General features: G+C 54.9%; 3 protein-coding genes across 12 annotated transcripts in view; all 3 read left to right on the forward strand.

The window, feature by feature from the left end:
* The window catches only part of EXOC6 (exocyst complex component 6), a 355,061-nt gene extending 353,588 nt beyond the window's left edge, over positions 1-1,473 (forward strand). For 9 of the 10 annotated variants that reach the window (XM_064595028.1, XM_064595026.1, XM_064595025.1 and 6 more), the window contains 2 exons: positions 350-462; positions 1,332-1,473. In XM_064595028.1, coding sequence (XP_064451098.1) covers positions 350-462; positions 1,332-1,464 — 246 coding nt within the window. In that variant the 3' untranslated portion in view covers positions 1,465-1,473. The remainder of the gene's footprint in view (positions 1-349; positions 463-1,331) is intronic. The other variant, XR_010412520.1, reaches the window with a different exon arrangement.
* Positions 1,474-2,753: 1,280 nt separating this feature from the next.
* LOC123845524 (cytochrome P450 26C1) lies at positions 2,754-13,835 on the forward strand. The gene is made up of 6 exons (XM_045876270.3): positions 2,754-4,645; positions 5,183-5,407; positions 5,899-6,174; positions 7,541-7,696; positions 9,471-9,800; positions 11,805-13,835. The coding sequence occupies exons 1-6, from the start codon at positions 4,442-4,444 to the stop codon at positions 12,180-12,182; spliced, it is 1,569 nt and encodes a 522-aa protein (XP_045732226.1). The 5' UTR covers positions 2,754-4,441; the 3' UTR covers positions 12,183-13,835.
* A 1,924-nt stretch (positions 13,836-15,759) lies between these two features.
* Positions 15,760-20,568, forward strand: LOC123845525 (cytochrome P450 26A1). The gene is made up of 7 exons (XM_045876271.2): positions 15,760-17,185; positions 17,369-17,593; positions 17,814-18,104; positions 18,192-18,350; positions 18,844-18,978; positions 19,557-19,709; positions 20,042-20,568. Exons 1-7 carry the CDS (start codon positions 16,997-16,999, stop codon positions 20,381-20,383), a joined length of 1,494 nt encoding a protein of 497 aa, XP_045732227.1. The 5' UTR covers positions 15,760-16,996; the 3' UTR covers positions 20,384-20,568.
* The last annotated feature ends 320 nt before the right edge of the window (positions 20,569-20,888 follow it).

The following is a 20,888-nucleotide window of genomic DNA, read 5'->3' on the forward strand; positions in this document are numbered from 1 at the left end:
GAACTGAATAATGAGTAAAGATTAAACCTCTATACATCAGGTACAAGTGTTAATATAATTCTATTGATAGTATTTTCATTATTTTATAATTGCTTGAGAATGCAATCAGGTATTGTATTAGAAAAGCAACACCTGACAATTTTAGTAATTTTCAAAAGTAAAAAGATACTATGTGCTGTTTTGGTTATACAGTATAGTTAATGATAAAGTTTTAAAAATGAATTCCTTATTCTGTTCCATCTAAGAAGCAGGTCATCATTAAAGTGGATCAAGAATGGCATAACTGTATGTATTAGCTATGGGTAAATAGTCAAAAGTTGGTTTAACATTTTTGCCCTATCTTCCTCAGCTCCTTGACCTGTTTATGGTTTGGGATTGGTCTACTTATCTAGCTGATTATGGACAGCCAGCTTCTAAGTACCTTCGGGTGAATCCAAACACAGCTCTTACTCTTTTGGAGAAGTAAGTATATTCTGAAGACTTTTTTGCACAACATTATAGCATTTTGTGATTTAGTGATGCTCGAACAACTAGAGACTTTCAACAAAAGAGAAATGTCTAAATGGAGCTTAAAAGCTCAGTCCATTTTAATGACCAAAACATAAGCCTCTTTCTTTCCTGGTTGTAGTGTTGGTGTAGTTTTATGAGATTGCTGTTTCTGTTGATGTGAACAAAATTTTGTGCATCTTGTCCAATTAAAAATAATAGAAGTTTAGTTGTTACTTTCCCCCTCATTATGTGGCAGATTTTCTTTTAACTTAATCACATTTCATTTTAGGTATTACTATTAAAATTTTCTATTTTTGAATTAAAAATGTATATTATTTTCCCATATTTCAGAATATCTGTGATATATTTGATTGCAGAGGACAAAAGGAACTGTTTAAAATAAATGTAAATTTATTCTACCATGCCATGAAACACTAGTGAGGCCAAAAACAAAAAACAAAAAACGCTGCTTTAAATCTTCTAATGTTATTTTTCTTTCACCTTGTCTTGCTATGAATGTGATTTGCAGAGTCCATAGAGGGTATGTATTTTAGCCTACATTATGGAATGATATTAGAAAATAGTATGATATTAGAAAACTTAACATACTTTAGATTTACATACTAATGCAAAAGCCCCACTTCATATAGAATGTAAAATAAAGCTGCTAATATTTTGTGTAGTTGCTCTGTATTTTTATTAGTACCTATTTTCTTTGAAGTATATTTTTCAGGCATAAGGATTAGTGTGAGATAATTCAGAGCATGCCAAGATATTTTACTTGTGACAGCATAGCTTTTAATTTCCCTTTACCAAGCCTCTTCATTCATATATATTCCTAGGATGAAGGATACTAGCAAAAAGAACAATATATTTGCTCAGTTCAGGAAGAATGATCGAGACAAACAGAAGTTGATAGAGACAGTCGTGAAACAGCTGAGAAGTTTGGTGAATGGTATGTCCCAGCACACATAGACTTGGATTGCACTCAGTGACACCAAATCTGTGATTCAGCGTTGATCTCTAATGGGTCATGATACAGTAATTTGTTTGCAGAATTTAAAAACACAGTAGAAAAAGACACTGATGAGAAATTAAACAAGAAACAATAAAAATATCATTTGTACAGATTTTTAAATAATTGGATACTGTTTTATATGGAAAGTGTGATACTAATTTTTTTCACTTTTAGGGAAAAAGGCAAAACATAATATATAAATCAGGTCAAAAGTCGTATATGAAATTGATTGTAAATTCATTAGAAAAAGCTTATATGCCTCTATGTGTAAGTATTTTTTTCTATTCAGACTTGAATGACTTTTCTGGTTTTTTTCATTAGTATCCAGTTTTGAAATGTAATCATGTCTGATATGGGAGTATTTCACTGTCATTTTGTAACTGTTAACTTTTATTTTCATCTCAATATGATTTAAGTAGACTAAATTTTCCAATTCTGCAGATTCTGAGGGGGAAATATACAAATCTTTAAAGGTCCCTGAAATCAACCTTGATTTAACTCAGTAAGAATGTGAATTATTTGTTCTGCTTGGGTGGTTTAATTTAATGCTTCTGAATATGAAGAAAAGGTGTTTGGATTTTCTAAAGATGCAATGTTGTTTCTGTTTAGCAGGGTTAATATTTCTAACTATATTGTTTGTAGCTGACCCCATTCTAGGATTTATTTGGTTTGGTTTGGTTCAAGTTAAAAGAGAGGACAGGAACGAAGCGGGGTAAACCACTTCAGGTGCTGCTTGTGCTAAACTAGATCGGTTCCTACACACACAGACGTTACCACAGGGGTCAGGTTACTTTCTTCAAATAGCAGATCCCAGTACCTATCCTCAGTATGGAAACAAGCCAAACCAAATGAACTCTGGAAAATCTAAAATGAATGTACATTTTCTTCTGTGTAAATTGCTATGGTCCAAATGGTAGTTATCAACCTGATCCTAACTTTCTTTTCATTGTATTTATGCTGAATATTCCTTTTGCATTTTCAGGATTTATGCCTGTAAGAAACTTACACTTGACTCTGTAAAATAAGTGTAAAGAATTATATGTCCATTTCTTGATTTTGTGATGAAATATTAAAAAAAGGTTGAGCAAGTTGTTGAAAATGCATTGCTGTTGCATCTATTCAGAGCTTCCTGATTGAAAACGACTGCTTCCTTCAGAAAAACTCTTATTCCCTAGTTATTGGAATGGGGAGTGTCACCAAAACAGATAATAAGCATTTATTCTCTTGACCATCTCAATCCTAAAGTACTTCACATTTTAAAAAATACTACATGGAGGGGCGCCTGGGTGGCTCAGTCATTAAGCGTCTGCCTTCGGCTCAGGTCATGATCCCAGAGTCCTGGGATCGAGCCCGGCGTCGGGCTTCCTGCTCAGCGGGAAGCCTGCTTCTCCCTCTCTCTCTGCCCCTGCTTGTGTTCCCTCCCTCGATGTCTCTCTCTCTCTGTCAAATAAACAAAATAAAATAAAAAATACTACATGGAAAACATGGTAATTCTTCAGGCACAATAAAGTCTGGAAGTTAGAAGAGGAGCGGTGAACAGCTAGCTCTTTTTTGAAGACTGGAATGTGGCTGTCCCTCGCGTGCCTTACATAGCCCTGCAGGGCACTCGGGATGTCTCCCTGGCTTTGGTTGAGGCGTCCCCGGATCCGGAGAGACGCCGCCTTTGTACTGCTTGGAGTAGATCACTGTGGGTTCGTAGCTATGATGGTGTGAGATTCACTTTCTTCTGTAATACATACAGCTCTCCTGCCATTCCCCGCCAACCCTCAGGTTGCACTGTAGGGACAGGGACGCAAGAGCCCAGGGGACCAGACACAAAACACCGGAGAAGCAACCAGGTAGACCAACTGGGGTGGGATGGGGTGGCCTCCAGAGTGGGAAGGAACGGTGAATTCAGCCCTAGAGACCCGAAAGGCGCCCCGAGATACCGGCTTCTGGTGGGATTAGGGTGTCTCAGTGAAGCTTTGGGCAGCAATGACACTACCGTCTTTTGCAGGGGCCCTGGAGTGGTAGCTCAGAAACCGGGGCGGTGTGGGGATGTCCGGGAATCCCGACCCCGGGTGTCCCTTGTAGGTGTTTGCAATGCAAGGCAGGCATCGAAGACCTCCATTTCCCTGGAAACTGAAACAGAGTAAAGAGGACAAACCCTAAACCCCAGCCCTTCAACCCTGGAGTGCCGAGAGGGGAAGGGCACCTCCAGCCTCGAGGGTGGGGACGCCAGAGAGCCCGCGTCAGCCCAGGGCGCGGGGGTCGCCCACCCGCGGAGCCGCGTTGCACAGCCGGGAACTTCTGGCGCGAAACGGCAGGCCCCGCCCGAGGCTCTGCCACTCCCTACTCCTAGCCCCCGGGTGAGCGTGCCGCGGCCCACCGCCTCCAATCATGACTTCGCTCCGAGCGTTTTAAATATGCATGGGCGCGTCACGTTGTAGGAATCGGGATCGGTCCACAGGGAGCGGGCCGATATCTATATAAATGTGGCCAGGGTGGGCCGAGTAGAGAGGGAGGTGGGGCGGGGGTCTACAGCCCCGGTGATCGCAGCCCTCGTTGGCAACACCGGTGAGTTGCTCCTCTCTTTGCTCGCCTTTGCCGCTTCTATCAAAGGAGTGCTGACCCGGGGACGAGGTGGGAGGTGCGCGCGGATGCCGGGAGGGAGCGGTCCCGAGGCAGCCGGCGCCCCGGCCAGGGACTGGCATTTGGGCCCAGAAGCCGTCGGGCTAGAGGAAGGCACATTCCCTCGGGGCGTGTGGTCGCAGCCGCCTTCTACTATACCAGTCTGCTTCTAGAGCGACGTCCTTTTTTCCAGACCATAAATCTCGGTTTGGGCCCGCAAGTCCCAGGCCCTTTCCGGACCGAACAGGTGAGCACTGCGCGCTCCCAGCGCCTCAGCTCTCGCGCCCCCGGCGCTCCGAGCCGCCAGATCCCCGCAGGCTCGCCATGTTCCCCTGGGGGCTGAGCTGCATGTCGGTGCTGGGGGCCGCGGGCACCGCTCTCCTGGGCGCCGGCCTGCTGCTCAGCCTGGCCCAGCACCTCTGGACGCTCCGCTGGACGCTGAGCCGGGACCGGGCCTCCGCCCTGCCCCTGCCCAAGGGCTCCATGGGCTGGCCCTTCTTCGGCGAAACGCTGCACTGGCTAGTTCAGGTGAGTAGCTCGCACCCCAACACGGCCCCTTCCTCCCTGACTCCCACTGGACCCTCGGCGCTCACAGTGTTCCCAGGGTTCCTGGTCGGCCTCATCCTGTCGCTCAGGGGCCCGGAGAGCATACACAGCCCTCGCCTTTGCTCAGCTGCTCCCTTGAAGGGACGGTATGTCGCCGGAGTTCTCCCCGGCGCAACTTAAAAGCACGACCCGACACAACGCCAGGGTGAACAGAGGGGTTCGGAGAAGCATTCGCCCTATACCCTGCAAGCACAGAATCAGGAATCAGGGGCACTTCTCAGCCGTGAGGCCTCGGGCGCTCACGTCCCCATTCTGAGCCTCAGTCTCCTCATCTCACCAATGGGAACAGGGGCATCTACATTTCCGTAGGGTAGTCGCGAGGCCCATTTGAGCAAAAGGTTTTGTATAGCGACGCGCCAGCCTGGAGCAGGGAGTCGTTAGCAAGGGGCGGTTGGGAGGCCTGGGCCAGACCCCCAGCCGAGGCCCAGCGGCTCCAGCCTCGCTCCGCCTCGCTCGCAGGGCTCCCGCTTCCACAGCTCCCGCCGGGAGCGCTACGGGACAGTGTTCAAGACGCACCTGCTGGGCCGGCCGGTGATCCGCGTGAGCGGCGCCGAGAACGTGCGCACAATCCTTCTGGGCGAGCACCGCCTTGTGCGCAGCCAGTGGCCGCAGAGCGCGCACATCCTACTGGGCTCGCACACGCTGCTTGGCGCGGTTGGGGAGCCGCACCGGCAGCGGCGCAAGGTGAGCTAAAACCAAAGGGGCCGTTGGGACGTCAGACGTGCGGTTCCTGGGCACCTGTTGTTGGCCAGGCTGGGGATAGGTTTTAGGGGCACACTTTGAAGCTGGCAGGGACCCCTGGCTAAACAGCGGTGGCTTTGGGTCAGTCCCTTACCTTTTTCCCGCTTTGCTTTATAAAGCCGGGACTGGGACTTAAGGGACATTTCATCGCCAATCTCCTGTGTGTGATTCTGATACCAGAATGGTGGAAAGTCAGACTTGGAGAGGGACCGGGGACGACTTCCTGGAGGAGGTGGCATCTGGAGCCTGGATGGATGGGAGGGACTGTATACATCAGATATCTAGAGGGAATGGCGAGAACAAAAGCCAACCCATTTAGGTCGGGGCCGCTGAGGAGAAGGGTACCGAAATCGGCCTGCTGGCTTCTCTGGAATCGCTGAGCAGAGGAAGCCGGACGGGCCGCGGCCAGGGCTGACCCCGCGGGCTCCCCACAGGTCCTGGCGCGTGTGTTTAGCCGCGGGGCTCTGCAGCGCTTCGTGCCCCGCCTGCAAGGGGCGCTGCGGCGCGAGGTGCGCGCCTGGTGCGCGGCCCGCCGGCCCGTTGCTGTCTACCAGGCTGCCAAGGCACTCACCTTTCGCATGGCTGCGCGCATCCTACTGGGGCTACGGCTGGACGAGGTACAGTGCGCCGAGCTGGCCCGGACCTTCGAGCAGTTCGTAGAGAACCTCTTCTCGCTGCCCCTGGACGTTCCCTTCAGCGGCCTGCGCAAGGTACTGCCGCTCTGGCCTCAGACCTTCGTCTTGGGGATCCCCAACGTGGACGGGTCTAACAGGCGAAAACAAGGCTCCCTCGGCGCGCCCCACGCCTCACCTCCGGGGGGGGACCGAGGATGGTCCAGGGTGGGGAGGTGGCGTGGTGTGGCTGTCGGTGTCAGGGCTGACCTCTGTCCTCACTCGCTTTGTGACGGGTGGGGGGGTGGGGGGGCGCAGATCCTCTCTGGGCCGCGCCTCCAGGGATGCGTGCCAGACCCACCAGTAGCTGGCTTCCTGACTTTGGGTCCCGGTGGCGGCCGCCCAACCAGTCAGGCTCGAACCCCAGAGCGCTGCCCCTTGGCCTGGCCTCCAGCCGCCTGGGAAGCCCGGATGGCAGCGGAACCGATGGGAGCACAAGCGCCGCCTAGCCTGGGTTGGAGAGGAGTGGGTGCCGGCTCCCCGTCTGTGGCTCCGGACCTACTAGTTTCCAGATCAGAGAACTGCTGCTCTTCTTCAGATTTCAGGGCGATGGGCCGGGCCCAGAGAGCAACTAGGAGGCTGCATATGCCTCTTCTTTGTGAGCTGGGGCTTCTCACTGTACTGATGCCTTGGTTTTCCTCACCCGAATAAAAATAATAGTTATGTATGAAGGGGCATGCCTGAGGCTGATCGCCTTGAATACATTTTCTGAGTTAATCCTCTCAGCCTGCAAAGTGTTCTTTTATTGGTGAGGAAACTGAAGCTCAGAGAGGTTAAGTGACTTACCCAAGATCACACAGCTAGTAGGGGCAGAGGCAGGATTTGAACCTGATTTCCTATGATCTCAAAACTTAAGTGCTCAGATGCTTTCCCTATGCTTGCTCCCTGAACTTCCACCCTCTTGCCTACCAGCTTACAGAGGCTAATGCTTAGAACATCCGGGAGTGGTCTCTAAGCCAGAGCTTTTCTGGATGCAACAAAGTGTGCCTTCCTCTCTACACTGGTGCCCACTGCCCCTGCCTGAGTCAGTGCAGGGAAAGGGCAATGGGCTGACTCCACCTGACTAGGCTCTGTGCCAGGCCTGGGCACTCAGAGCTGTGTGACTCTGGGCAATTGCTTGACCCCTCTGAGCCTCAGCATCCTCCTCTCAGGATGACAGTAACTGCTTGCTTTGCCTCAAAGGTGGAATGTGATAATCAAGAGAGAATTATGTGTAGCGATAGTGGATAAGTTCTTGAGCATTCACTGAGCCCCTACTATGTGCCAGACATGGGGTTAAGTTGAGAAGCCTGACACCTGGATCTCAGCAGAGCCATGACAGCCCCAGGAAGATCTGGGGGGTAGGTGTACAGGCCTAGACCCCTCAGCCTTCCTGCCCCACCTCCCTTTTCTCCCCACGCATCAGGGCATCCGGGCACGAGATCAGCTGCATCGGTACCTGGAGGAGGCTATTGCAGAAAAGCTTCATGAAGACAAGGCTGCAGAGCCGGGTGATGCCCTCGACATGATTATCCTCAGCACTAGGGAGCTGGGCCAGGAGCTCTCAGTGCAGGAGCTGAAGGTAGGTGGTGGGAAGGTTCTACTTTTCTGCCTTTTGCATTCCTAGCAGGTCTCCATACAGGTACTGCATCCTGCCCCCAGCAGGGTCCTGTTCGGCCCCACTTGAGGGAAGTGTGGAAGACATGAATCCCAGGCCCTTGCTTACAGGTTCTGGCCACAAACAGCTCTGCTTCCCCCCCCCCCCCTTCTCTGTCACTCCATGCCTTTGCCTCTGCTGTCCCCCCTGTGTATGAGGCCCTATCCACTCCTTTTCCCTACAGACCCTAAGGGCTCAGGATCAAGCTCCACATCCTCCCAAAATGGACACTGTCCTTCCATGAGCCATCTTGTCACCTAGCACCTTTAACCTCTTTGCCACTGGAGGTCTCCCGTGAGAATTAGAGCCCCTCCCCATTTATGTGTAGAGCACAGGCAGTGAAAGAAAGGAGAACTGCTTTGGAATGGCCCCAGGACCTGCTGGAGAACCCAAAAAGGAGTGGAGAGGCTGGGGGTGTAGGGGAAGGTTAGAAATGGGAAAACTTCAACCCTTCCAAAAGGAACTCTCAGCCTTTCTCTGGGCCTTAATGTCCCACTTTCCAAGAGCCATGAAGGGTAGGGCTCAGCCTTAGTTTCTTCTTTGAGTATGGGGCTAATAGTCTTTATCCTGACTCCTGGGTGATTATGAGATCTGGAAGAATCCAGGGGGTTAAAGTAGATGAGCTCATGAGTCCTGGGAGAGCCCCTGGATAGGAACAGTTCTCGGCTGTGAAGGGGAGTGCTTGACAGGGCTGGGGAGGGGATGACAACACCCTCCATGTCAGGAATCTTCAGTTCTGGTCTGGGCCTCAGGGGCAGGCCAGGCAGATGAGGCCTAGCCAGGAAGGACGTTGGGGCTCCCATGTTGTCCAGGGCAGGCAGTTAGAGTTGGACCAGGTCATTCATTCCAGAGACATTATGATGTATCTGTTTGGTGCCAGGCTCTATGCTGGGACTGAGGATATAGCCCTGAGCAAAACACAGCCCCTGCCCTGGAGGTGCCAGAGGGGAGGGGTATACATTCATCCTACGATCACAGAAATCAATATAGAAACACAAACTGTGGGTGCCCCCAGGAGCTGGGAGGGCAGAGGGAGGCAGTGAGGGTGAGGGCTGGTGCTTGGAGGATGAAGCCATCGGGCCCCTCCTCTGTCCTTCTTGGTCAGTGCAGACCGGGAAGAGGTTTAATCACTCCCTGGACCACTCCACTAAGCGGGAGGAGGAGGCCATGCTGCCGCCTTTGCTTGGAGGCTGGCGGCTGCTGCAGGTGCCTTCCTCGTCCTCCCGCCCCCATCCCAGGTCACGGTCAGGACGCCCAGCAAGGGTTGCAGGCGGCACCACCAGGTGGTTAGGAGCACTGGACTCTCGAGCCCGACTGCTGGGACCCCCCCCCCCCCCAGCGCCTCGTGGAGCCTCAGTTTCCACCCCTGTAAAACGAGGGCACTAATTGTGCCTCACAGGGTTGGGAAGAGAACCGAAGGAGTTAATACATGTAAAGCACTAAGAACAGCATACAGAGTAAGCTCCTAGCGCTGTGTCTGGGAGCCCTTCCAAAGATCCTGGCTTTGGTCGTGGCCGTATGTGGCTTTCTCGAGTGGCTGACTTGGGATTCGATCGACCCCGGGCCCGCGCACGGAGCCGCCACTCTGGCTTCCGCGCACAGGTAAATTTGGGCCCGTTGCTTCGCAGCCATGGGGCCGTGAGGCCTTGCGGCCGGAGCCCGCTGCCGCAGACTCAGCGCCGCCCCGGCTGTCTTGCAGGAGACGGCTGTGGAGCTCCTCTTCGCCGCCTTCCTCACCACGGCCAGTGCCAGCACGTCCCTCGTCCTGCTGCTCCTGCAGCACCCGGCGGCCGTCGCCAAGATCCGGCAGGAGCTGGCGGCGCAGGGGCTGGGGCGCGCGTGCGGCTGCGCGGCGGGGGCCGCGGGGGGCGGCGCGGGGCCCCGGCCGGACTGCGGCTGCGAGCCCGACCTCAGCCTCGCGGCGCTGGGCCGTCTGCGCTACATCGACTGCGTGGTCAAGGAGGTGCTGCGCCTCCTGCCGCCGGTGTCCGGGGGCTACCGCACCGCGCTGCGCACCTTCGAGCTCGACGTAAGTGCGCGCGCCCGCCCCGCCGCCCGGCCCCCGCCACCTGCCGCGGGGAGGGCGGGGCCGGGGGGGGATTAGGACGGCGAGGTCGCCTCTTCCCCTCGGAGCCTTCGCGTTCCACCCATGAAATGGGCTGAGCTCGGCCCCATTCGCCCCCGGATACACAGCTGAGGGGCGCAAAGCCTGGCGGCTGGCGAGCCGACAAGGCTAAGAACAGGCTTTCGGCAGCGGTGAGGGTCAGTCAATTCAATGAGAACTGAGGTTTATTTGTTTTTAAGATTTTATTTATTCGATTGAGGGAGGGAGAGAGAGCACAAGCGGAGGGGCAGAGGGAGAAGAAGACTCCCCGCTTAGCAGGGAGCCCTACGCGGGGCTCAATCCAGGGGACTCTGGGATCGTGACCTGAGCGGAAGGCAGACGCTTAACCGACGGAGCCACCCAGGCGCCCTAGAACTGAGTTTGAGAATAAAAACATACTTTTCTCCGCGCAGCACCGCCCCCCCTTAGCTAGTGAGTGTGGGTGGGGAACAAGGAGAGCCCCCCCCCCGTGTCCCGTACCCCACTCCCCTACTTCCTCACAAGCTCAAGGGACCGGTCATTGTTACCCCGGCTTGTCTCCATCTATAAGACCTTGGGCAATTCCCTCCTCACTCTGGATCTCAGTTTACTCTCTGGAAGGAAGTGGTCTTGGTCCCTTCCAGCTCTGACACATCAGTCAGGTGGTGCCAGGGCCGTGAGACACAGTGGCAACGTCAGAGAGTGGAGTCCTCCTTTGCCAAACTGAGGGTGTTTGCCTGAATGGCTGTCACTGCAGGCAGAGACTGGGCACCTCCTTCCCGGAGCCTTACTTTACACAGTGAACGAACATCTGTGGTGCATTGCATACCAGGGGTCCACTGCACAATAGCGACTGGGATTCTACCCTGGAGGAGTTGGTGGCGGGGAGAAAGGAGGCCAGGACCGATAGTTTCATCCCAAACTGGTGTGAGGAAGATAGTGGTCGTTAGTGCTGGATAACACCGAAACATTTTAGGGGCTGACATTTGACATGGAGCAGTGAAGGGTTAGGATGGGGACAGCACAGCAGCCGAAAGGGGACCATCCAGATAAAGGTGGGTGGATTTAGTGAGGTGGTTAGAAGTGTCTTGGATGCTGCATCTTGGAATTCAGACTTCATTCTACAGTCTAAGGGAAACAGAGGAAGGAGAGCACAGGTCCACCAGGGGGAGCAGAGAGGGAGCCATCCTCCAGTTTACAGATGGGAAAACTGAGGCCTAGAGAGGTGAGAGAACGCGCGCTCCTTGTTTAGGCTAGGGAAGCAGGATAATGGCGGGGGGGGGGGGGGGGGGCGTTGGAAGACACATCAAAAAGTAGAATAGTTGAAAAACCTGAAGGTGGGTATAGGAAACATGAAAGCTGCCTTCCAACATTTTAAGGATGCCTGGTTTTAATTCCCATGTGCATCTTAAAGTGTGGCTGCCAGACCTAAATATTATTGTACAACTAATGGATGGGGGTGTTGGTGTTAGAGAGTCAGTTTCAGTTCAGTGCAAAGAAGAGCTTTATAATTGAGCTGACCATAGAGGAATGAGGGTCCCTGTCCTTTGTGTTGTTCCCGCCCAGGCGGAGGGTAGGTGCAAAACTAGAACTTAGGTCTCTTGATCTAATGTCAGAAGAAAAAAAGACAAAAACAAAACACTGAAACACAAACAATAGATTACATTTAGTGATCATTAATATATATGCCAGACCGTTATCCTAGTCTCAAGACAACAAAACGGGCATTTTTGTTCTTATTTTATCAATTAAGAAACTGGAGGTCAGAGAGCTTGAGTATCCAGCCTTAGGTCACACAGCTCGCCAGAGAAGGAGCTGAAATTGGAACGCAGAGCGTTCTCCTAGCTTGCGGGTTAGGCGTGCGTTCCTGCAGCCCCCGGGGTGGAGGGTGGGTTCAGGACCCGATTCCAAGTGCCTCGTAGTCAGGCGGGTTTCCTCACTTCCCCGCAGGGCTACCAGATCCCCAAGGGCTGGAGCGTGATGTATAGCATCCGGGACACGCACGAGACGGCCGCGGTGTACCGCAGCCCGCCCGAGGGCTTCGACCCGGAGCGCTTCGGCGCGGCGGGGGAGGATGCGCGGGGCGCCTCCGGCCGCTTCCATTACATCCCCTTCGGCGGCGGAGCGCGCAGCTGTCTCGGCCAGGAGCTGGCACAGGCGGTGCTCCAGCTGCTGGCGGTGGAGCTGGTGCGCACGGCGCGCTGGGAACTGGCCACGCCTGCCTTCCCCGCCATGCAGACCGTGCCCATCGTGCACCCGGCGGACGGGCTGCGGCTTTTCTTCCACCCGCTCGCGCCTTCGGCAGCGCGAGATGGGCTACGCCTCTGACCCGCTGCGCTTCGAGACAGGACTTGGCCAGTGGCGGAGGCGCGCTGTCAGCGCCGCCCATCTGCGGTTTCTTAGTGCCGGGTCGGGCGCTCGTTCAACAAACGGTCACCGAATGCAGCTCTGTGCCAGACTTCGAGGGAGGAGGAGCGCGGGCCGGAGCCACGGCGCCCTGGAGAAGCGCCCAGGCCGGCGGGAAGGTGCCTCCTGCGCTCTGCGCCGCGAGGAAGGAAGGGTCGTGAGCCTAGCCTCTTAAGCCTTTCCCAGTATCTCCAGGCAGAGATGAAGGGAACAGATCTTCACCAGGAGTTGCGGGGCCTCGCCCTCCGGCGCCAAGCCCGGGAGGTTGCCTGGATCTTGGGGTGGCGGGGAGGATTGCTAGGGCAGGATTGGACGGCGCCAGAGACCCAGCGGACGCGGCTGGACCTGCAACCCTTAGGAGGAAGCGTATCTCCGGCCTGGCCTTGGGCCATAGTAAGACACACCGAGAAGGCGCCCAGCGGAAGGCCCTCAGGCAGCTGACCTCGGCTTGGTGCGCTGAGGCCACTCTGCTGGTCTCAGTCTCGGCGGAAACTCAGAACTCTGGGCGCTTCCAGGGTTCTAAATGGCTCAACATCACTGATTCTGCTGGCGACTTCGTAAAAGAAAAATTCCTACTTCAAGAACGCGTTTAATCTTCCCATATATACAGGGGAGAATGGGCACGGAGAGATGTCTCTAAGGTTGGATTATTTTCATGGGAGGTTGAGACATAATCAGAGAGGTTTGGGATATTTCTACCCAAAACAGGAAGGCCAAGAAAAAAGTTTCCTGGCAGCAGTTGAGTGAGGAGGCTAGGGCTTAGCTGGGCAGCTGCTCCCTGGTGGGAAGGTGTGGGGTAGGGGTTGGAGGATACCCAGGAACCCCCCCCCCCAAGAGTATGCCAGAACTTTCCTCCTGAGCAGATCCCAAAAGCTGGGCTGAGAATTATGCCTGTGATAGTTGGCTGCAGAACCCTTCCAGTTTACTACCTCCACCTACGCCACTGCATAGGAGAAACAGGCAGAAGACTCCCCTGAAGAGCTAGCAATGGGCTCCTGGACTCCTTGGCCAGTGCTGTCCTCCACCTCATCACTTACTCCCTGCTCCAGCCTCTGGGCCTGTGGCCACTATGTAGGGCTCAGCCCTTTGTCCTTTCATGGTGATCCCTAGGTTGGCTTAAGGGCTCCAACACAGAGGTTTCCACCAGGGTTTAAATCAAAGCCAAGAGCCTCCAGCGTCACCATTCCCAACAGCCCAGTGCAACCTGCCACCCATCTTCAGACTGGTCAGCTGGACATGATGGGTGAGCCAGGGAAGTTGCCGCCCAGGCCCGGAGCTGACCCCTTAGTGAACCAGAAGGAAGCTGGTGCCCTCCTGACCTTATGCTTAAGGTGGATCCCCGGGGCCAGAGGGAAAGGGGGAAGCAGCAGGCGCACGCAGGGTCGGTAGCTCAAGAGCTCAGCGGGCCCTTCCGAGCTCGGCTGACACTGCCATAACCCCCATCCAGGGCAATTCATCACCCACTGCTGACCACAGACCCGGCGCCAGGCCCTGGGCTTGGCAGGCACTGGAGCCAGCAAAAGTGGCAGAGTTGGAGCCTGCCCTCAGGGCGCTCCTGAGGCTGCAGAGACCACATCCGGGCTGAGAAGCTCCCACGGGGGGGGGGGGGGGGGGGGCAGGAGGACCAGGGCCTGGGGTTGATTCTGATTGGGGGGGGGGCAGGAGGACCAGGGCCTGGGGTTGATTCTGATTGGGGGGGGGCAGGAGGACCAGGGCCTGGGTTTGATTCTGATTGGGGGAGAGAAGAGCAATATGGGGAGGAGGTTTTCAGAAGTCCCCATGGTGTAGGTGGTTCCAAGAGACTCGGTTTACCTGGTCTGGGACCTGTACTGACTATAAGCTCCAGTAGGGGCAGCTCCAATTTCCCATTGATAATATCCTTTTCAGTAATTTCAGGGAACACCTGAACTCTTACTGAGTAGCTCCAGATTTTCTGAGGAAGCATTCTGGTTCTTGCCCTCCTGGACCACATATGCTTAGGAAGGAGGTGGACAATAAACTAGCAAACAAAGAGCACCAGAATGCAGACTGGTGCTAAGTGCTCTCAAGAGAGTAAGACAGGTCTGTAAGACACCGTACCTGGGGGCTGAACCCTGCAGGGTGGGAAGGGGAGACCTCTGTGAGGAGGTGACATTCAACTTTGGAAGGAACCAGCCAGCGGTGACCTGGGAAAGGTGCTCCCCAAGCAGAGGAAACAGCAGGTACAAAACCCTGCGCCCCCAGACCGGAGTGAGTGCTCAGGAGGTAGGAAAGGGTTGGAGGGGAAAAGGTGGAGGAGGGGTGCTTCTGCTGCCAGAGCTCACCTGACTCCGGTCTACCTCACTCCCTTCCTCCAGCAAAAAACTACTCTCCACCCCCAACCCTTCGCAACAGGGAGGCTGTTTTGTAAACATCTTGGAAATATTTTGTTTTCCAGTGAACCAATCCTCCTCCCCGCCCACCACCACCCAAGAAAGCTTGGCAAGTTTTCTAATCAAAGTTCTTATCGGGCTGATAATTTATTGACCCCTTCCTCCATTCGAGATGTTCTTTAATGATCTCCACTCTCACATTTAATCCTTTCCTGCCGGACGCCCCCGCTGGACGCCCCCGCGGGTCTCGATGGGCAGACTTATTAAAACAACCCCTCCCCTCCCCCGGCAATTTCCAGCACGCAGGCCCCACTCATCTTGTGACCCGGCGCGCGCTGAACTTGGCGAGGTGGCCCTGCCGAGTTCACTCGGATGTCACGGTCCGGCCTGCAGGGGTCACAGGCAGGTCAGGCCAGAGGATTGGGAATGGGCCCCAGGTCACGCCCCCGCTCGCCGGTTTTGCTCACCGGCCGGAGCAAGGTTTCGAAAGGGGCGGGCGCAGGATTTCTGAGAATTACTTCTAGCGCGTCTCGCCGAGTTCCCGCCGGTGCCCCGAAGTTGGCCCGCACCATTTACAGTCGCCGAATCGTGAGAACAAATGACAGTGGGAGAGACCCTTCTCTAGAGCCTCTGAAACGCCGAGTTCCAAGCAAGCCCTATGGCGACTCCGGCTTGGAGCGCTGCGTGGACTGCGCGGTCCCTACCACTCCACAGACATTTTCCAATCCCGCCAGCTTTGGGGACCACCGCGGGAGGGCCACGTATTTAACAGCTCTTAGGATCAAAGAGTTTCCCATTTCCAAGGGACGCTTTCCAAGGCGTGCGGCGGGCTCCTGCAAGAGCCGGGGTTTAGTTTTAAACAAACGTACTTCATTCTGTTTCGTTTTCGGGGCCGCGGGTGCGTTCGGCGCTCCAACCAAGGATGCGTGTGGGCCGGCCAGGTGGGAAGTGGGGTGCGCACGTGCACTTCCCGCAGTGTCCGAGCTCCCCGCACTGGCTGCAGTAGCAGCTGACTGCAGTTGGGCGAAGGCCAGCCGACCTGCTTCCCAGTATGGATTCCCTCAACACTCCCATTAGGGGCGGGCAGAGGTCGGGTTGAGGGTTGAGCACCCCAATCACCTGGGTGGCTTCAGTGGGTGGGAGCCGGGAGAGCGGAGGAAGGCTCGTGGGCCCCGAGTCCAGGTCATCCGGGTGAAGCAATCTAGCGTGTGCGGAGCCGGGAAAAAGTATCTGCAACCAGGGGCCCCTTTCGAAAACTCACAACTGCCCCCGGGTGTAGACAGATCGGGGAATTACCGCCTCCATATGAGGGAGAAGGAAACAAGCGCAAGGATGTGTGGTGACTTGCTCAAGGTCATGCAAGTAGAGATGGAGCCAGTCCCGGAGTACAGACTCCCAGGTTTTCCTTCCTCTGTCTCTGTCACCTTATCTGCCCAGGTCTAAGGATCCTCTCGCCCTCTGCCTAGGTGGGGCTGTGAGTCCCAGGGCCCTCGGAATCCGGCCGGCCGCAGCCGGTTCGCAGAGCGCTGGCTGCCTCGAGGTGGATGAATTGCCCCAGCGGTCTCCCACTGGGGCGTCAGAGTTGGGGCTGAGACTTGTGCAGGGTTGCACCTAAAGTCCCGAGGGACTTGGAGACTCTCTTGTACCCTTAAGTCGGACCTTCCAGGACTTCATGAGTGCTGGCCTCCTTGAGGGCCTTGGGGAGCTGGGATCCATGATCCGTGGATCAGGTCTGACTCTCCCCCCACACCCCCCGCTCTCGCTTAGGTCGTGGCCCTGGGCTCTTCGGCGGGCTCTTCGGGGGAGTGGGTTTGCGTTTTGCTCTGCGTTCTGGACCTCAGTTTCCCCAGTGTGGGACCCGGCAGCTAGTCGGTTCCTGAACGCACTTCCCTTTGCTTCCCCTGCAGGTGGAAGGGAGCCCACGCGGCGCCTGAAAATGGAAAGCCACTGAAGGCAGCTCTGGGCTGGGACCGCCCGTCGGACCCGGCGGGGGGGATTCCAAAGAGACCGCCAGGAAGCCCAGGGCTTGGAGTTCCCGCTCCCCGGAGCCCGGGTCGGCCTCTGCCGCCGTCTCGGAGCTCCGCACACCTTGTAAGGGGGAGGCAAGCTGCTCGTAGCCCCGCACCCCAGGAGGCGCGCTCCGAGTGAAGCCGCCACGGTGCCGCCTCTGCCTCGGCGTGGAACAAACGGTTAAAGATTTTGGGCAGCGCCTCGCGGGGGGAGGAGCCAGGGGCCCAATCCGCAATTAAAGATGAACTTCGGGTGAATTAATTTGTCTGACCAAGCTAACGTGAGCAGCAACCTGGGCCGCCTATAAAGCAGGCGCGCGGCGGGGTTCGGAGCGCTGGCGGCGGCGGCAGGTGGCGCGGGAGGCCGCGACGCGCCATGGGGCTCCCGGCGCTGCTGGCCAGTGCGCTCTGCACCTTCGTGCTACCGCTGCTGCTCTTCCTGGCCGCGGTCAAGCTCTGGGACCTGTACTGCGTGAGCAGCCGCGACCGCAGCTGCGCCCTCCCTTTGCCGCCCGGAACTATGGGCTTCCCCTTCTTCGGGGAAACACTGCAGATGGTGCTACAGGTAAGGGAGCTTGGGCGCGACGGGACGAGTCTCAGGAGCCCCAGTCGGCTCCGGGCTTCCATGAAGCCGGGGTAGGCGTCCCCGCGAGGGAGGCGACTACGGCTGGGACCCGGGCTAGCCCGAGGCGCGGCGCTCCCCGGCGCCCCCTCACGCCCGCCTCTCTCCTCCGCTCTCCTCTCCCAGCGGAGGAAGTTCCTGCAGATGAAGCGCAGGAAATACGGCTTCATCTACAAGACGCATCTGTTCGGGCGGCCCACGGTGCGGGTGATGGGCGCCGACAACGTGCGGCGCATCTTGCTCGGGGAGCACCGGCTGGTGTCGGTCCACTGGCCCGCGTCCGTGCGCACCATCCTGGGCTCCGGCTGCCTCTCCAACCTACACGACTCCTCTCACAAGCAGCGCAAGAAGGTGAGGGCGGGGGTGGCGGGGCCTGGACGGGGAGGGGGACCCCAGCGGCTGGAGGGGTTCTAGGAGATAGATGCCGGGCGAGCGCCAGCTGCAGGAGGTGACCCGCTCGAGGCCACTTTAGCCGGGAAGTGCCCTGCGTCTGGCGGGGGTGGGGATGGCTGGAAGGGGATCCCGGCAGGCGAGGGGGGCGCTTTTAACACTCTCCCTCCTCGGAGCTCAGGTGATTATGCGGGCCTTCAGCCGCGAGGCGCTCCAGTGCTACGTGCCGGTGATCGCCGAGGAAGTGGGCACTTGCCTGGAACAGTGGCTGAGCCGCGGCGAGCGCGGCCTCCTGGTCTACCCCCAGGTGAAGCGCCTCATGTTCCGCATCGCCATGCGCATCCTGCTGGGCTGTGAGCCCCGGCTGGCGAGCGGCGGGGACGCCGAGCAGCAGCTGGTGGAGGCCTTCGAGGAAATGACCCGCAATCTCTTCTCGTTGCCCATCGACGTGCCCTTCAGCGGGCTGTACCGGGTGAGGGAGCGTGCAGGGTGAGGAGCAGGGGGCGCGGGGGCGCGGGGGCCGGGCCTCTGCTCACTGCCGTGCGCTCTCTGCGCTCAGGGCTTGAAGGCGCGGAACCTCATCCACGCGCGCATAGAGGAGAACATTCGCGCCAAGATCTGCGGGCTGCGCACGGCCGAGGCGGGCGGCGGCTGCAAAGATGCGCTGCAGCTGTTGATCGAGCACTCGTGGGAGAGGGGAGAGAGGCTGGACATGCAGGTGAGTGGCGACTTCAGGAAGGGGCGCTGCGGGATTTGGTCCCCTGGCTTTCCAAGCGCGGTTACCCCAAAGCGCACGTCCGGCCTCCAGAGTGGGCAGGCCGCCCAGACACCGGGGATGGGACCCGGAAGGTCGGGACACTGGGTCCGGAGAGCCGTGGGAGAGGCTGCGGCGGAACAGGGAGCGTCCCCTAGCCCGACCAGGTTTTACAGGGCAAGTTGGAATTTGCAAAGTGTAAATAAAGAATGTTGGGCGATTTTAATACAACCAAGGCTTTCATTCAAGAATTCCCTGTGTCGTGAGATTTTACTGGCTTTCCTGCTCTAGCTGAACTAAAGGGACTATGCATTCTGTTTAAAAAAATGTAACTTCCCTTGGCTTTCTGTCAGTAAACTTTCAGCCCTTCTCATCTTCTTTCCAGAACCTTCAGTTCGGTTCTAAGTAATTGCTGGGTAAAATTGCATGCAGACTTATTATCTTACTCCATTCTTAGGCACTAAAGCAATCTTCAACGGAACTCCTCTTTGGGGGACATGAAACCACAGCTAGTGCCGCCACATCTCTGATTACTTACCTCGGGCTCTATCCCCACGTTCTCCAGAAAGTTCGAGAGGAGCTGAAGAGTAAGGTAGGGGGACACCGGGGTTCACTATCAGCTTAAGAAATTCGGCTGCTCCCTGGCCAACTTGCCGATATGTAAGTGTGCTGCCTTCTCTGCCTATTTTGCAAAGTGCAGGGCCCAGCGCTGGGTGGGCGGGTGGGGAGAGAAAATTAGCTTTGTGAATAAAAAGGAAGGAACTTTGAGCTGCGGTCCCACTCAGGCGGGGCTTGGTCCTTGTATTCCTACCCCGACTCCACTTTTTGCAGTACGTTGGAGATTTTCAGATAGATTCCACTCTCTTGAATTTATGTGTCCAAGGGCATGAATGGGGGACTCCTAAGTGGTGGTGATGGGGGCGGGGTGCGGGGGGAGAATCTAGGTGGTTCTAAGTGAGGAGCAGCATTCTCTTGGAATTGTAAATAGATAGTGGATTTGGGCCAAGGGGTGGAGGCAAATGGTCATTAGCTGCTCACAGTTTCCCCCTCACCCTCTCCCATCATGGGGCCCTTTGGGTCTAGCCGCCACTTAAGCCCTGTTTACGTCTGCTGGGCTGATTTTATTGGAGCACAAAATAACCGTTCACCTCCGTATGACTGTTTTGATAGGGTTTACTTTGCAAGAGCAATCAAGACAACAAGTTGGACATGGAAATTTTGGAACAGCTTAAATACATTGGGTGTGTTATTAAAGAGACCCTTCGCCTGAATCCCCCAGTTCCAGGAGGGTTTCGGGTTGCTCTGAAGACTTTTGAATTAAATGTAAGTTAAAAGTTCTCTTCCCGCCACACACACACACACACACACACACACACACACACACACACACACCCGCCACACTCCTTTTGTTGTGGTTTTAAATCTCCCCTTGGCTTCCCTGCGCAGTGGCTTACATTTCGTATACTTTTGATACCATTATCCTGCCCCATGTGGACACGTGTTTCGGTAGTCTGAAGGTCTGTCTGTCCTGTCTCTCTCCTCACACCCCTTTTTTTCAACTCATAATTCCTCCCATTATCAGTGATGGCTTTTTTTGTTGTTGAAAGTTAGGATTCCCATTTGTCAGCCCTGGGGGGCCTCATAATCTTTTGCAGGGCTACCAGATTCCCAAGGGCTGGAATGTTATCTACAGTATCTGTGATACTCACGATGTGGCAGACATCTTCACCAACAAGGACGAATTTAATCCTGACCGATTTCTGCTGCCTCACCCCGAGGATGCGTCCAGGTTCAGCTTCATTCCATTTGGAGGAGGGCTGAGGAGCTGTGTAGGGAAGGAGTTTGCAAAAATTCTTCTCAAAATATTTACAGTGGAGCTGGCCAGGCATTGTGACTGGCGGCTTCTAAATGGACCTCCTACAATGAAAACCAGTCCCACCGTGTACCCTGTGGATGATCTCCCTGCGAGGTTCACCCGTTTCCAGGGGGAGATCTGATGGGTTCGAGGGCCCAGAACTCATACCTATTTGAAGTGTACATGAGTTTTTACACAGTGTCATGTTGATTTTATTATATTTAATTTCTAAATGTATATTATAATATTTATGTGTCTCCACTACAGTACCACCGTCTTTAAATATTAAAATAATGAATTTGGATAGTTTCCAAATAAAGTAAAATCTGAAGGTGTTTGTCTTGCATTTAAGATTCCTGTGGGGGGGGGGGAACTCCCTGGTTTTATATTTGTATATTTAACCTGATTTCGAAGTGTCTACATGAATGGCTTTATTTGTTATCTGTGCATATCTATTTTCTTGTGAGGAAGAAACTTTAGCTGTTATTTCTCTTAACCATTATTAGAAAACATAATGTATGTGTGTGTGTGAGTTAGTCCAAAGGTAACTTTGCAAATGTTTCTATGGTTTAGATACCCTATTTGGAAAATCTATCAAAGTGAATTTTAGATTTTTTTTTTTTTTTTGCTTGCTTTGCTTTAGGGAA

Source organism: Mirounga angustirostris, unplaced genomic scaffold (assembly GCF_029215605.1).
Source record: "Mirounga angustirostris isolate CCGP_5_RB_7025 unplaced genomic scaffold, mMirAng1.0.hap1 SCAF_6, whole genome shotgun sequence".
Taxonomy (NCBI): Eukaryota; Metazoa; Chordata; class Mammalia; order Carnivora; family Phocidae; genus Mirounga; species Mirounga angustirostris.

What these genes read in the sequence shown, in the direction of transcription:
- LOC123845524 (XM_045876270.3), top strand. Translation starts at nt 4,442, where the DNA reads ATGTTCCCCTGGGGGCTGAGCTGCATGTCGGTGCTGGGGGCCGCGGGC. An exon ending in CGCACCGGCAGCGGCGCAAG is followed by an intron (nt 5,408 to 5,898) that starts GTGAGCTAAAAC and finishes GGCTCCCCACAG; the next exon opens with GTCCTGGCGCGTGTGTTTAG. An exon ending in TGCGCACCTTCGAGCTCGAC is followed by an intron (nt 9,801 to 11,804) that starts GTAAGTGCGCGC and finishes ACTTCCCCGCAG; the next exon opens with GGCTACCAGATCCCCAAGGG.
- LOC123845525 (XM_045876271.2), top strand. Translation starts at nt 16,997, where the DNA reads ATGGGGCTCCCGGCGCTGCTGGCCAGTGCGCTCTGCACCTTCGTGCTA. An exon ending in CCTTCAGCGGGCTGTACCGG is followed by an intron (nt 18,105 to 18,191) that starts GTGAGGGAGCGT and finishes CTCTGCGCTCAG; the next exon opens with GGCTTGAAGGCGCGGAACCT. An exon ending in TGAAGACTTTTGAATTAAAT is followed by an intron (nt 19,710 to 20,041) that starts GTAAGTTAAAAG and finishes AATCTTTTGCAG; the next exon opens with GGCTACCAGATTCCCAAGGG.